This window comes from Halichondria panicea, chromosome 14 (assembly GCF_963675165.1).
Source record: "Halichondria panicea chromosome 14, odHalPani1.1, whole genome shotgun sequence".
NCBI classification, from domain to species: Eukaryota; Metazoa; Porifera; class Demospongiae; order Suberitida; family Halichondriidae; genus Halichondria; species Halichondria panicea.
Genome location: NC_087390.1, coordinates 3,204,377 through 3,214,965, shown reverse-complemented (window position 1 = coordinate 3,214,965; position 10,589 = coordinate 3,204,377). Strand labels below are relative to the sequence as shown.

Here is a 10,589-nt window from a genome sequence, read left to right as displayed (position 1 = left end):
ACAATCCATATCTCTATTTTGAGCAGTGTGAGAATCTGAATCTCTTTTTGTGGAGCTTAACACATTCTTTATGTGATTCAGTCTCGACATTTATGAGGGACCATTTTGTAGCTTAGCTTGTGAGTTTTCAATGTATATATTTACACTGCTTGTCACCTTGTGTTTTCAATTTTGAATAATAATTATTGATAATAAAATTATTATTATTTCCTGCTGGGGTTTAATCAGTCCGAGTACACCATTGAAATAATTATACTACAACCCATAATAATAGAGTCATTTCAGTGGTGCTACGAACATGTCAGAACTGCAACAGAAATACGGAAGCTGCTCTCTAACAAGATGGCTAAGCCTCCATGGGTCCATGCATGGGCGTGATTAGTTATCTAAAAGAGCTTGCAACTCCAGTAAGGGACGTTGAATGGCCAGCGCTTGGACCCAGGAGGCTCTTGAGTATCTGTAGGAGTTGACATAATTATTGCTCAACTAGCTCTTTGACGACTGCAAACTCCGGTGTAGTCTTGCTCTTTTTGCAGTCTGTATCGTGGATTGCTATATAGTAGGGGGAGGTCCTTTTATAGTGCTGTGGTCATGTGGTATACCACTGACACCTACTCGGAGGATATACACCTCATATATCCTCCGCTACCATGGTTACATACCCCTCGGCTACGCCTCGAGGTAACCACGATAACGGAGGATATGTGCTTCTTTAGGCCTATACTTATCATGTACACTTCTGATGCAACACAAAAGATTCTGATAGACTGTTTCAGAGATTTGGTATCAAAAATCTGAAATGGACCGATTGAACTTTGATGATAACGTTGGAACTAGATCTAGATATACACCAGGTATATTAGACTAAGTGTGTCATAACTTTACCACAGTCACTCATTTAATCACTACTTTATTTATTACTGCTTCACTAAAAATCACTATTCAATTTCTGTAATCAACGCTTCAAAATTAATATTTGAGGATTGATCTACTTACAACAGCGCTAGCAGCATGTGAGAGATGATGACTTGTATTATTAAACACATTGATATATAACTCTACAGGTAACTATGTATGCTGTTTGTGTTATTATCTATAATAAAGCTATTACTATCGTGTTCAAGCTTAAATTAGTTGGTGATACTTGGATTTAGATATTGATCATAGACCTCCTCCAAAAATAGAACCGTGTTTCTTTGATACCAAACAACACCATGCTTTTGCACTATCATGCATATTGTCCCGTATTGAGAAACGGTGTTTACATGCATGTACATACAGTACGTATATTAGCCTCGACTATACGTGCCGCAGCCAAGTTTGTATTAGTTTATAATTATCTCCCTTCATAATTGAATCGAGTCTAACAATTAACACAATTTATGTATTAGTTATGTGTTGTTTCAAAGTTACGCCTACCGCCCTGAGTGAAAGTTCGCTAATTTGCCTCATAAACACTTCAGAACATCATTTACAAAGGCAATTCAAACCCAGTACACTAAAATGTGAAGAATTTTAGTGCAAAATTATAATACACAGTACGCTTAAAATACAACTTGAGGTCTCAAATGAGGTTGCATTTTGTTGGCTTTCACTTTAAGTCTCATGTCACTGGCTTGTTTCATCTTGAGCGCCCACTTCACATCTCTTTGCTTCTTCAGAACTCCTTCTCCCCCGTCCTCCTTCCAACCCAGAGCACGATACTGTGTCATCAAGCGGCCAACCAGAGTAGCCTTTCGCTGTTCAAATGTTGGCAAATGCTGCTTGAAAGTGTGCTTCAACGATCGATGTCCAACCTTTGCTCCAGAGGGGAGAACTAGCTCAAGATCGTCAGAGATTTTCAGTGAATTATCAGGAACAATAGTATCACATGTAGCCGAAGTCTCGCCCTCTTTTTGCTCAGGATAGCTTGGGGTGTAGTCAAAATACTCAGCATATTCAAGGGCTGAATCTCCTTCGAAAAAAATTCTGCAATGGCACTTGTCCACCATGTGCTGTTGCACAGATTCCACCGAGTGAAAAGCCTTCCCCTTCGTATTGCACCAGAGGCACATAAGCCCTAAACCAACTTTCTCACACAGGTATTCAATAAGTCCTTTGATGTTGACGAGGAAGTGGAGATCAGGAACAAAAAAGCCATGCTTGACACTCATGTGTTTAAGGCTCGATTCAAGGTCTTTACTCGTGTTAGGGCAGAAGAGGCATTCAGTAATTTCCAAAGGCTCAGGTTCATCGTCAGAGTCTTCTTCATCAATCTTTTCAGCATCAACAGTTTCAAAATGGTTGCTGGAATTCACTGCATTCAATTTATCGGCAATTTTCTCGATGTCGTCTTCTTTCAAGTCGTTTTCTTTAGAATGTATTCGAGTAGCATTTTCCTTGTGTTTTCTTGATCGTAGATGACTTGTGTATGCATTCTCAGACGAAAAATGTTTTTTGCAAGCTTGACACACTTGGTGTTTCGCTTCTTCTTTAGCGGGTGCTTGTTGGCTTAGCACACGATCTTGAAAGTTCTCTGCTGTCACTGGTGGCAGTTCTGCCACTTTGCGCTTGAGATTGTAGCGATGCCAGTCAGTTTTGTAGTGGGCCCTCTGGATGTCAGGTTCAGCAAAAGAAACTCGACATGTTATGCAGGTGTAAGTGCTTAAACTTGACATGACAGGGTCACTGGTCACTGGTCAACTTTCTCTATGTCCGGTTTTGGTCCTTCGAAGTTCAGTATCAGGGACTAGGGTAGTGTCAGAGGTACGTAGTACAGTGTCTTGAAAAGTTACTTTTCAGTGGTGCAATCACTAAATTATCACACGAGGGTACAGCTCAGCAAAACACTAACCTCAAATTCAAGCCGCAGCAAAGCACGAGGTTAATAGACATGTGACTGATGAGCCCCACCCCCTAGCCACGTGGAGTCAAATGCTTCTTTGTCAAAAATTTATCTTTTACTAGCTAAAGTAGAGAAAAACAGTGGAGGACAATGGGGAGGAAGGGTAAGATTGGCAAGAGCCGTAAGGACAAGTTCTACCATCTCGCCAGAGAGACAGGATACAGAGCTAGATCTGCCTTCAAACTGATACAACTCAACAGAAAATACAATTTCCTTCAGAAAAGCAGAGTTTTAGTGGACCTGTGTGCTGCACCAGGCGGTTGGCTACAAGTGGCTGCTAAGTTCATGCCTATGTCCAGTTTGATCATTGGTATTGATCTGGTCCCGATAAAGAGCATCCCTAACGTCATTACTTTGCAAGAAGACATCACCTTACCCAGATGCAAGCAGGTGAGTCTATGTGTAGTCTTATCATATTATGGGGAACAGCTCGATTTTTGAGCACTGCATTGAGGTTTGAGTATCTTCTAGACTGGAAACCACGCCCATTTCTGTTGAAAAGAAATGGGCGTGGGCAGGTGACTATCAACGATTCATGTATGTTGCGCGCAAAAATGGTTCAGGGTGGTCACGGTAGCTACAGCATTTGTGCATACCAGCAAGACAGTGACGTCACTATAACTACATTCCTTTAATTGGGATGAGTCGTTAATTTGTGGTGCAGATGATACCAGGAGCCCTATGCTACACTGTCTAGCAACACATGGACTTTGCACCACTATTTTAGTCACGTGACAAAATCTTGCTCAGTCAGCAATAAATTTCGAAGCCACGGTGTAGAAGATGATGGAAACTAATGATGGAAACTAATGATTATAATTTTGTTTGGTCGAATAATGATGACATCGCATGCATAAATTTAATATAAACACTTTCAATGGCCAATCCTAGAATAGCACCAACATGTTTGCAGTGTTCTAATGTTTATCGTTATGTCTGGTAATGTAGCCGACGCAACTGTCGCTTCTGCGTATGAGTAATGACTGCAGCCAGTCATGTTTGTGTTAGCACTGATGGTTCAGTGGTAGAATTCTCGCCTGCCACGCGGGAGGCCCGGGTTCGATTCCCGGTCAGTGCACTTTGCTTTTTATTTAGTGGGTAATTTTCGTTGTGGTGAAAATGTTCGTATGAACTGAACTGCCCATTTATATTTACCTTTTAAATTAATTTGGCATGCATGGGAAAACCTGGAAATCTTTGACAAAGAGAATTTTGAAATAAGTCGAGCCAGTTGCAGCTAGCCCTCTGTTTGTAGATACTGACCGTCTACTCTTAGCTATTACTCGTCCGTATGAACTTTTACAACAGATATCTATTTATAGCTACAAATAGATGCCAGAAAGCTTTCTTCAAGTATTAATTTACTGCTCTTATATAAAATTGACGCAAAAAAATAGTATATATATATATGTACTTGCAGTGTTGATGTCCTCTCAGGGTGGCATACAACATTTTGGAGTGGGGGGGGGGGGGGGGGAGGGATAGTTGTCGCCCCCTACTGCTTGTACTAAGATCCAGCGGATGAGCCATGTCAATCCCGAAAACCGTGAACATTTACACCCTCGAAATATACACGTTATACGGTACCCAAAATCCACTGTTGTAGTATTTTTGTCATAGTAAGTACCAATACTTATTGAGTATCTGAGCACTGATGGTTCAGTGGTAGAATTCTCGCCTGCCACGCGGGAGGCCCGGGTTCGATTCCCGGTCAGTGCAGTTTTATTTTTGTTCTTCGGTGTGTATGCGTGCTCACATCCATGTCCTCCATTAGCAACTTCAACGTGAGCTGAAGACTTGGAAGATTGACTGCTTACTCAATGATGGAGCTCCAAATGTGGGGTCGGCATGGGTACAGGATGCATTCTCACAAGCCGAGCTAACACTATCAGCTGTAAAACTGGCCACAGAATTTTTGAGGGAAGGAGGCTGGTTCATCACCAAGGTAACATACGTGTAGAAGCATAAGTATTTTTGTTTTATGCCTCGCCATGTGGATTTGGTATATTGATTACACATGTACGTGTATAGATATAACAATTATGCTCTTTTAGCAACTACTACGGTAGCTAATTATGTTAGTCGATGTGCCATTTCAGTGTTTGCGTGACTAAAGTACATGTACCATCACCTAGGTGTTCAGGTCTAAAGACTACCAGCCTTTAATATGGGTGTTGGAGCAGCTGTTTAAGAAAGTAAACGCCACCAAACCTCAAGCCTCCCGTATAGAGTCTGCTGAGATCTTCGTTGTGTGTCAGGGCTTCCTGGCCCCTAGCAAGGTCGACCCTAAACTACTGGACCCACGGTTTGTCTTCAAAGAGGTGGATGGTGGGGAGGAAGTCGAACAGAAGATAAGCCTCACAAAGATTCAGGTGATTTCATCAATATGTGCTTCTCATTATCGCACCTTCGATATCGTAAATTATGCGTTTTGTGTCCGTACCCATCAACCATGACATAAGAATTTAATGCCACCGCTCACATCCAAGCATTATCATTTATCTATTTTGCTTTCAATTCAGCTGAATTGTACTTTTCAGAAGTGTTATGTTATTAACTGCCTTCATTTTTGCTCCTACTACAGAAACCTGCCAAGGCAGAGGGTTACCCTGACGATGCTCGCATACTTTACAAGACCACTTCTGTTGCAGATTTCATCACTGGAGAAAGCTATATCAAAATTCTTGGATCAACAAATAAACTAGTGTTCGATAAAATGTCCGATGTGTTCTCCAAGCACCCTCTCACCACGGATGAAATCCGTGCCAGTTGCGACGATATTAAACTGCTTGGCCCTCGTGACTTTAAACAGCTGGTGAAATGGCGGGACAAGCTGAGACAGTTTCTGGAAGACGTGGGTAGTGATGACGAGGATGGTGTGGGTGATGGTGTGGAGGGGGTGGATAAGACGGAGGAGCAAATCAAGAAGCTAGAGAGCGAAGAAGCAGCTGAAGTTAAGAGGTGAGAGAGCTGTAAATTAGTATGCATATGGGAATATGCTGTAAGTAGAAATACAATTTTGTAGTCACCAATTGCATGGATGTGCATGGAGGTACATCATCCACATATATGAAGCACTGATGGTTCAGTGGTAGAATTCTCGCCTGCCACGCGGGAGGCCCGGGTTCGATTCCCGGTCAGTGCACCTATGTTTTTGATATTTTCCTTAGACTATATACCTTAAGGTCACTATTATAAACGGGTATTAAATTTAGCGTTTTTAGCGAGAACGACCCAAACCGCTAATATAAGTACTCGCATACTTTTATTTAACCAAAGAAATTTTTAAAAATTCGTTTAAATGGAAGTAGTCTATTAGCTATCATTATAGGTCTAGTACAACAAATATAATACATGTATATGTACGTACAGTATAGTACTAGTTTAGTAGTGTATTCTTGAAGATGTTGAAGTTGACTTTCGTCTTTCAGTGATTAAACCACTCCATGCCCAATGGTTAGTTAACTTGTATAACTTCTTTTCAACTGAGAAAGGAAGAAAAGTCATATATAATGGATGGATGAAGGCTGGCATATCAGGACTATTGGATGGAACAACTGTTTTACCACCAGAGGACCCTTTTGAATGCATTGTTTGTGACACTAGCTAATTCATTCAATTCAATTGTGTGTGATAATTATTCCTATCGCTAATTAAAAAATTTGGAAACTGAATTATGAAATAGCTAAAATTAGTACCTGCCAAATTGGTAGGTCTCCAAACCGCCAAATTTAGTACCCGTTTAAAATAGTGTCCTTAAGGTAATTGATTTTTCTCCTGTAGCATCTGTCACACCTAATCAATCACTCACTGTGGTCGAGTGTACTTCCCTTTACAATGTTCTAAATGTGTGCATTCCACTCCCCACAGGGAAAGACGTCGTCTCCGGCAGCAACATAAGAAGTTGAAGGAACGATTAGTGAAGAATCGTTCAGCCAATGACGAGGCAGGAGAGATTGTTCGCCAGGAGCACCTGTTTCGACTGAGGGACATCAAAAGCCAGGCACAGCTAGAGGAAGTGGACAGGGGAGAGATGGCAGAATTGGAGGGTAAGAGGTGCATGGGAAATGCTTTGGGTTGACATTTTGTTAAGCGTGCATAGTCCTATTTTTCTGGCAACATTCGGTACTAGTTTCAGTCAGTCTTAATTGAAATCTTTCCAGAATTGTCAGCAGACTTTAAACAATCTCTAACGTTGTTTCGAAGTATTTTTTTTTGTATTTTTCCGCACAGAATCAGCTGATGAAGAGAGTGAATATGGAGGTGAAGATAATCAGAGTGACGACGAATTCTCAGACCAAGAGAATGGTGACCACAATGACAGTGTCCAAGGTGACAGTGATGATGAGGGGAGTGAGTCTGAGAGAGAATCTGAGGAGGAACCGATATTGCGTGGTGCCAGTCCAGGTTTGTGTGCATAACCATCTATGGGTTTTATCCCAGGGAGATTTTAAAGTGGGGATGAAAGTTATTGCTACTTATTGTAATGTACTGTATTTACTTGGTTAGTTGAAGGTTGGCCTAATATAAAGTTGCTTTCAGTGATGATACGATGACGAGACAGACTGTCACTTCATGACCTTTGGGCCTTGTCTCCACCCTGCCATGTTTTATGGTCGGTGTGTTAACTGGTTCTTTGCAAGGTCCATGTGTACTTGGTGACACTGAGGCATTTGTCTGAGAAAGCAACACATCTGGCTGTACTATACATTGTACTTTCTATACCGGAACGTAAATATACTGTTGTCACCTGACTACAGTGTACGGTTACCACATGCCTACTCTCCGTATGAAATTCATCATAATATTCATTATACGCAATTTTATTGAGCGAATTTGCCAGACTATAAAATGTACGGGATTTGGTTAGTTATTTTGAGTTACAAATTGTAATAGAAATTGCGTCCTCTAGAGATAAATCGTATGTACATGTAAATAATTGTTCACACCCCACAGACAATCCACTAGTGGTCTCTCTGGAGGATGCAGACACAACTCGCTCCAAGCGCACGAACCGGTGGTTCAACAAGACTGAGTTCGCTGGCCTTAGTAACGAAGGAGACGAGGATATAGAGTTACAGCAGATGGTGGAAAACTATAAGAATATAGGCGGGCTGGAAGGAGACACAATGAAAGGCAAAAAGAATGATAAAAAGAAAAAAGCCAAGGCTAAAGATGAGGTATAATTATTGTAGTGGCGTAATACTACATGTACATGTGCTTGTACATGTACCAGAGGAGGTCCGACATGCGTGCACGAATCACTGCAAGTGCTAGTGTATTTGGCCTGGACGTTATCACGTGACATCAATGCACTGAACTTGTAGTAATTCGTGCATGCAACAGTGTAGAACAGGTAATAGTGTTTGGCTGTGATAAAAAGAAATCTTGCGTCCACTGTTGAGACTTTGCTAAACTTACAGCACATCTACAGTAATATTACGTATGTTAGAAATTCAATATGACTTAATACATGTACAGTACCCAGCAATAAAAAGTTCCCGTTCCGTTTCTTAAAACGCACATATAAACCGTAGCATTAAACCAGATGTAGAACGGCCACTTCCTCATTATAAATCAAAACGGTTACGTCATCAGGAAAAATTAAATTTATGATATTGTATGATTTGTACAATGAGCTAGCTAGCTATTATAAAGTACGCAGACAGTCAGACATACTGATACCACACTGGAGAAGCTAGAGACGACGGTCTTCAAAAACAGTCATTCCAGGTCACAGATGTCTTCAAAAACAGTCATTCCATGTCACAGATGGCTTGCATGGAGGGCAACTTAGTCTTGGGGCTGATGCGAGCTATGAGGATTAAAGCGCTACACAATCAGCTATACTGTAGTACACAAGCTACACTGTACACACGATCACAAGTTAACGAATCTGCTTACTCAGAAATTTATCTGCACATGCTTATTACAATGCGTTCATTGTGCATTTAAAACGGGAACAGTGCATTTACGCAAACAGAACGGGAACTTTTTTGTCGATGGTACGGTGGTAAGTGCATTACATAATGTTATACAGGTCGTAGATGATGACGGGGAAAAAGCAGCCTGTGACGATGAAGGTCAAGCAGAGCCTCAATTAGATAATGAGGATGCCCCTAGCAATCTTAACGGCTCCGACTTTAGTTCTGACGACGACTCCTCTGCTGATGACGATGATGATGATGACCTCCATATCTCACAGGCCAGGCAGGCATATGCTGAGAAAAAACTCAATGGTTAGTCAATGTTTTCTTGTGCCTCAGGGTGTAGCTGCTAGAAGTAGTTAAAGCTGCTTATAATTATGATTTTGATTGTGTGTGTCTGCCTGTCTGTGTATTCCAGCTGTAAAACTGCTCAATGCGATACATCTATTTAAGAGCTAGGCTTTAGTCTTTTTCCTTGGAGTTTGATTTTTAGATTTGCAGAGGACAACCTTATTTCTCGGTCTTTTGCTTACATTAATAGCTGTTGCAGTCTCTCATGCGTAGTAAATATATTCATGTCATTTAGCTTCGTCCTTCTAGAATATTAGTCATGACACTTCTTAATCAATGTTAATACTGGGCATACAGAGGAGGTTGGACGCGTGTGATAATCGAGGTACATAGAAAACTGTGTGGCCTTGATTTTTCGACTTCAGCCCCTGAGTCAGCACTTAATCTTATTCTTACGTGTTTATGTTCTGAAGAGGCATTTCTTGCTAGTTATAGTACCATCATTAGAAACCAGGGAAGGTCCGACAGGCGTGGTGCAGCTCAAGCAATTAGCAAAAACAGACGATGTGGGCGGTTAATTATTGCTCAAATTGTTAGATCTGCACCGCGCCTGTCATACCTCCTCTGATTAGAAACCAACTAATTATGGACTTTGAACTTTCATCCTTTAGCAATTGTCAAGATCGATCATTTCCCACTTTTTTCTACCATTCCCTGCATAATTGAATTTTTATGTTGTGTGTATTAATTTTGTCCTCTGAAGGTGACACAGCTGAAAAGGAGAGCAGTTCTCTAGAGGTGGTGCCCGTCTCATTGGGAATCAAGAGGAAGTTGGACCCTGAGGGGCTTGCCCTGGGGGCAGTAATGATCCAGTCTAAGAAAAAACGAGAGGAGCTTATCGACAGTGCTTACAATCGATGGACAAGCAACGATGAAACCTTACCTGACTGGTTCCTTGCAGAAGAATCAAAATATTGCATTAAACAGATTCCCATCTCGAAAGAAATGGTTACCCAGTATCGCAATAAACTAAAAGACATCAACAGCCGTCCGATTAAGAAAATTGCTGAAGCCAAGGGTAGGAAAAAGAAGCGTGCACTTCGCAAGATGGAGAAAGTACGCAAGAAGGTTGAAGTGATTACGGATGCCCCTGATGTCAGCTCACAGGAAAAGGCACAGCAGTTGAAGCAGATGTACAAGAAAGCTGGTGTGGGAGATAAGAAGAAGGAAGTTAAGTATGTAGTGACTAAGAAGAGATCCGCCGCCAAACGTATGCCTCGTCCAGCCGGTGTCAAAGGTCACTACAAGGTAGTCGACCCCAGGATGAAGAAAGACAATAAGAGCAAGAAAAAGAATTCGCAAAATTCTCGAGGGAAAGGCAACAAAAGAAAACATTGACATTGAACTTATACTGGACTTGCATTACACTTATTGTGGTGTGTGTGAATGTCATTCTTATTATACCTCTGAATTATGGCACCCAATGA

The 10,589-nt window shown here is 41.3% G+C and overlaps 2 protein-coding genes and 4 non-coding genes across 6 annotated transcripts; 5 read left to right on the top strand and 1 right to left on the bottom strand.

Annotated features, from left to right (window-relative positions):
* Positions 1–1,439: 1,439 nt before the first annotated feature.
* LOC135347629 (cytoplasmic 60S subunit biogenesis factor ZNF622-like) lies at positions 1,440–2,839 on the bottom strand. The gene has a single exon (XM_064545665.1). The coding sequence runs from the start codon at positions 2,655–2,657 to the stop codon at positions 1,545–1,547; it is 1,113 nt and encodes a 370-aa protein (XP_064401735.1). The 5' UTR covers positions 2,658–2,839; the 3' UTR covers positions 1,440–1,544.
* A 37-nt stretch (positions 2,840–2,876) lies between these two features.
* Positions 2,877–10,573, top strand: LOC135347595 (pre-rRNA 2'-O-ribose RNA methyltransferase FTSJ3-like). The gene is made up of 9 exons (XM_064545626.1): positions 2,877–3,274; positions 4,659–4,829; positions 5,020–5,256; positions 5,469–5,845; positions 6,755–6,933; positions 7,118–7,291; positions 7,841–8,064; positions 8,925–9,123; positions 9,866–10,573. The coding sequence occupies exons 1-9, from the start codon at positions 2,975–2,977 to the stop codon at positions 10,498–10,500; spliced, it is 2,496 nt and encodes an 831-aa protein (XP_064401696.1). The 5' UTR covers positions 2,877–2,974; the 3' UTR covers positions 10,501–10,573.
* Positions 3,892–3,962, top strand: Trnag-gcc (transfer RNA glycine (anticodon GCC)). The gene has a single exon. It is a non-coding gene; the product is annotated as a tRNA-Gly (tRNA).
* Trnag-gcc (transfer RNA glycine (anticodon GCC)) lies at positions 4,533–4,603 on the top strand. Its single transcript has one exon. It is a non-coding gene; the product is annotated as a tRNA-Gly (tRNA).
* On the top strand, positions 5,959–6,029 carry Trnag-gcc (transfer RNA glycine (anticodon GCC)). Its single transcript has one exon. It is a non-coding gene; the product is annotated as a tRNA-Gly (tRNA).
* Positions 7,421–7,570, top strand: LOC135348239 (small nucleolar RNA SNORD15). The gene has a single exon (XR_010398694.1). It is a non-coding gene; the product is annotated as a small nucleolar RNA SNORD15 (small nucleolar RNA).
* Positions 10,574–10,589: the final 16 nt, after the last annotated feature.

What these genes read in the sequence shown, in the direction of transcription:
- LOC135347629 (XM_064545665.1), bottom strand. Translation starts at nt 2,657, where the DNA reads ATGTCAAGTTTAAGCACTTACACCTGCATAACATGTCGAGTTTCTTTT.
- LOC135347595 (XM_064545626.1), top strand. Translation starts at nt 2,975, where the DNA reads ATGGGGAGGAAGGGTAAGATTGGCAAGAGCCGTAAGGACAAGTTCTAC. An exon ending in AGAGATGGCAGAATTGGAGG is followed by an intron (nt 6,934 to 7,117) that starts GTAAGAGGTGCA and finishes TTTTCCGCACAG; the next exon opens with AATCAGCTGATGAAGAGAGT. An exon ending in ATTGCGTGGTGCCAGTCCAG is followed by an intron (nt 7,292 to 7,840) that starts GTTTGTGTGCAT and finishes CACACCCCACAG; the next exon opens with ACAATCCACTAGTGGTCTCT.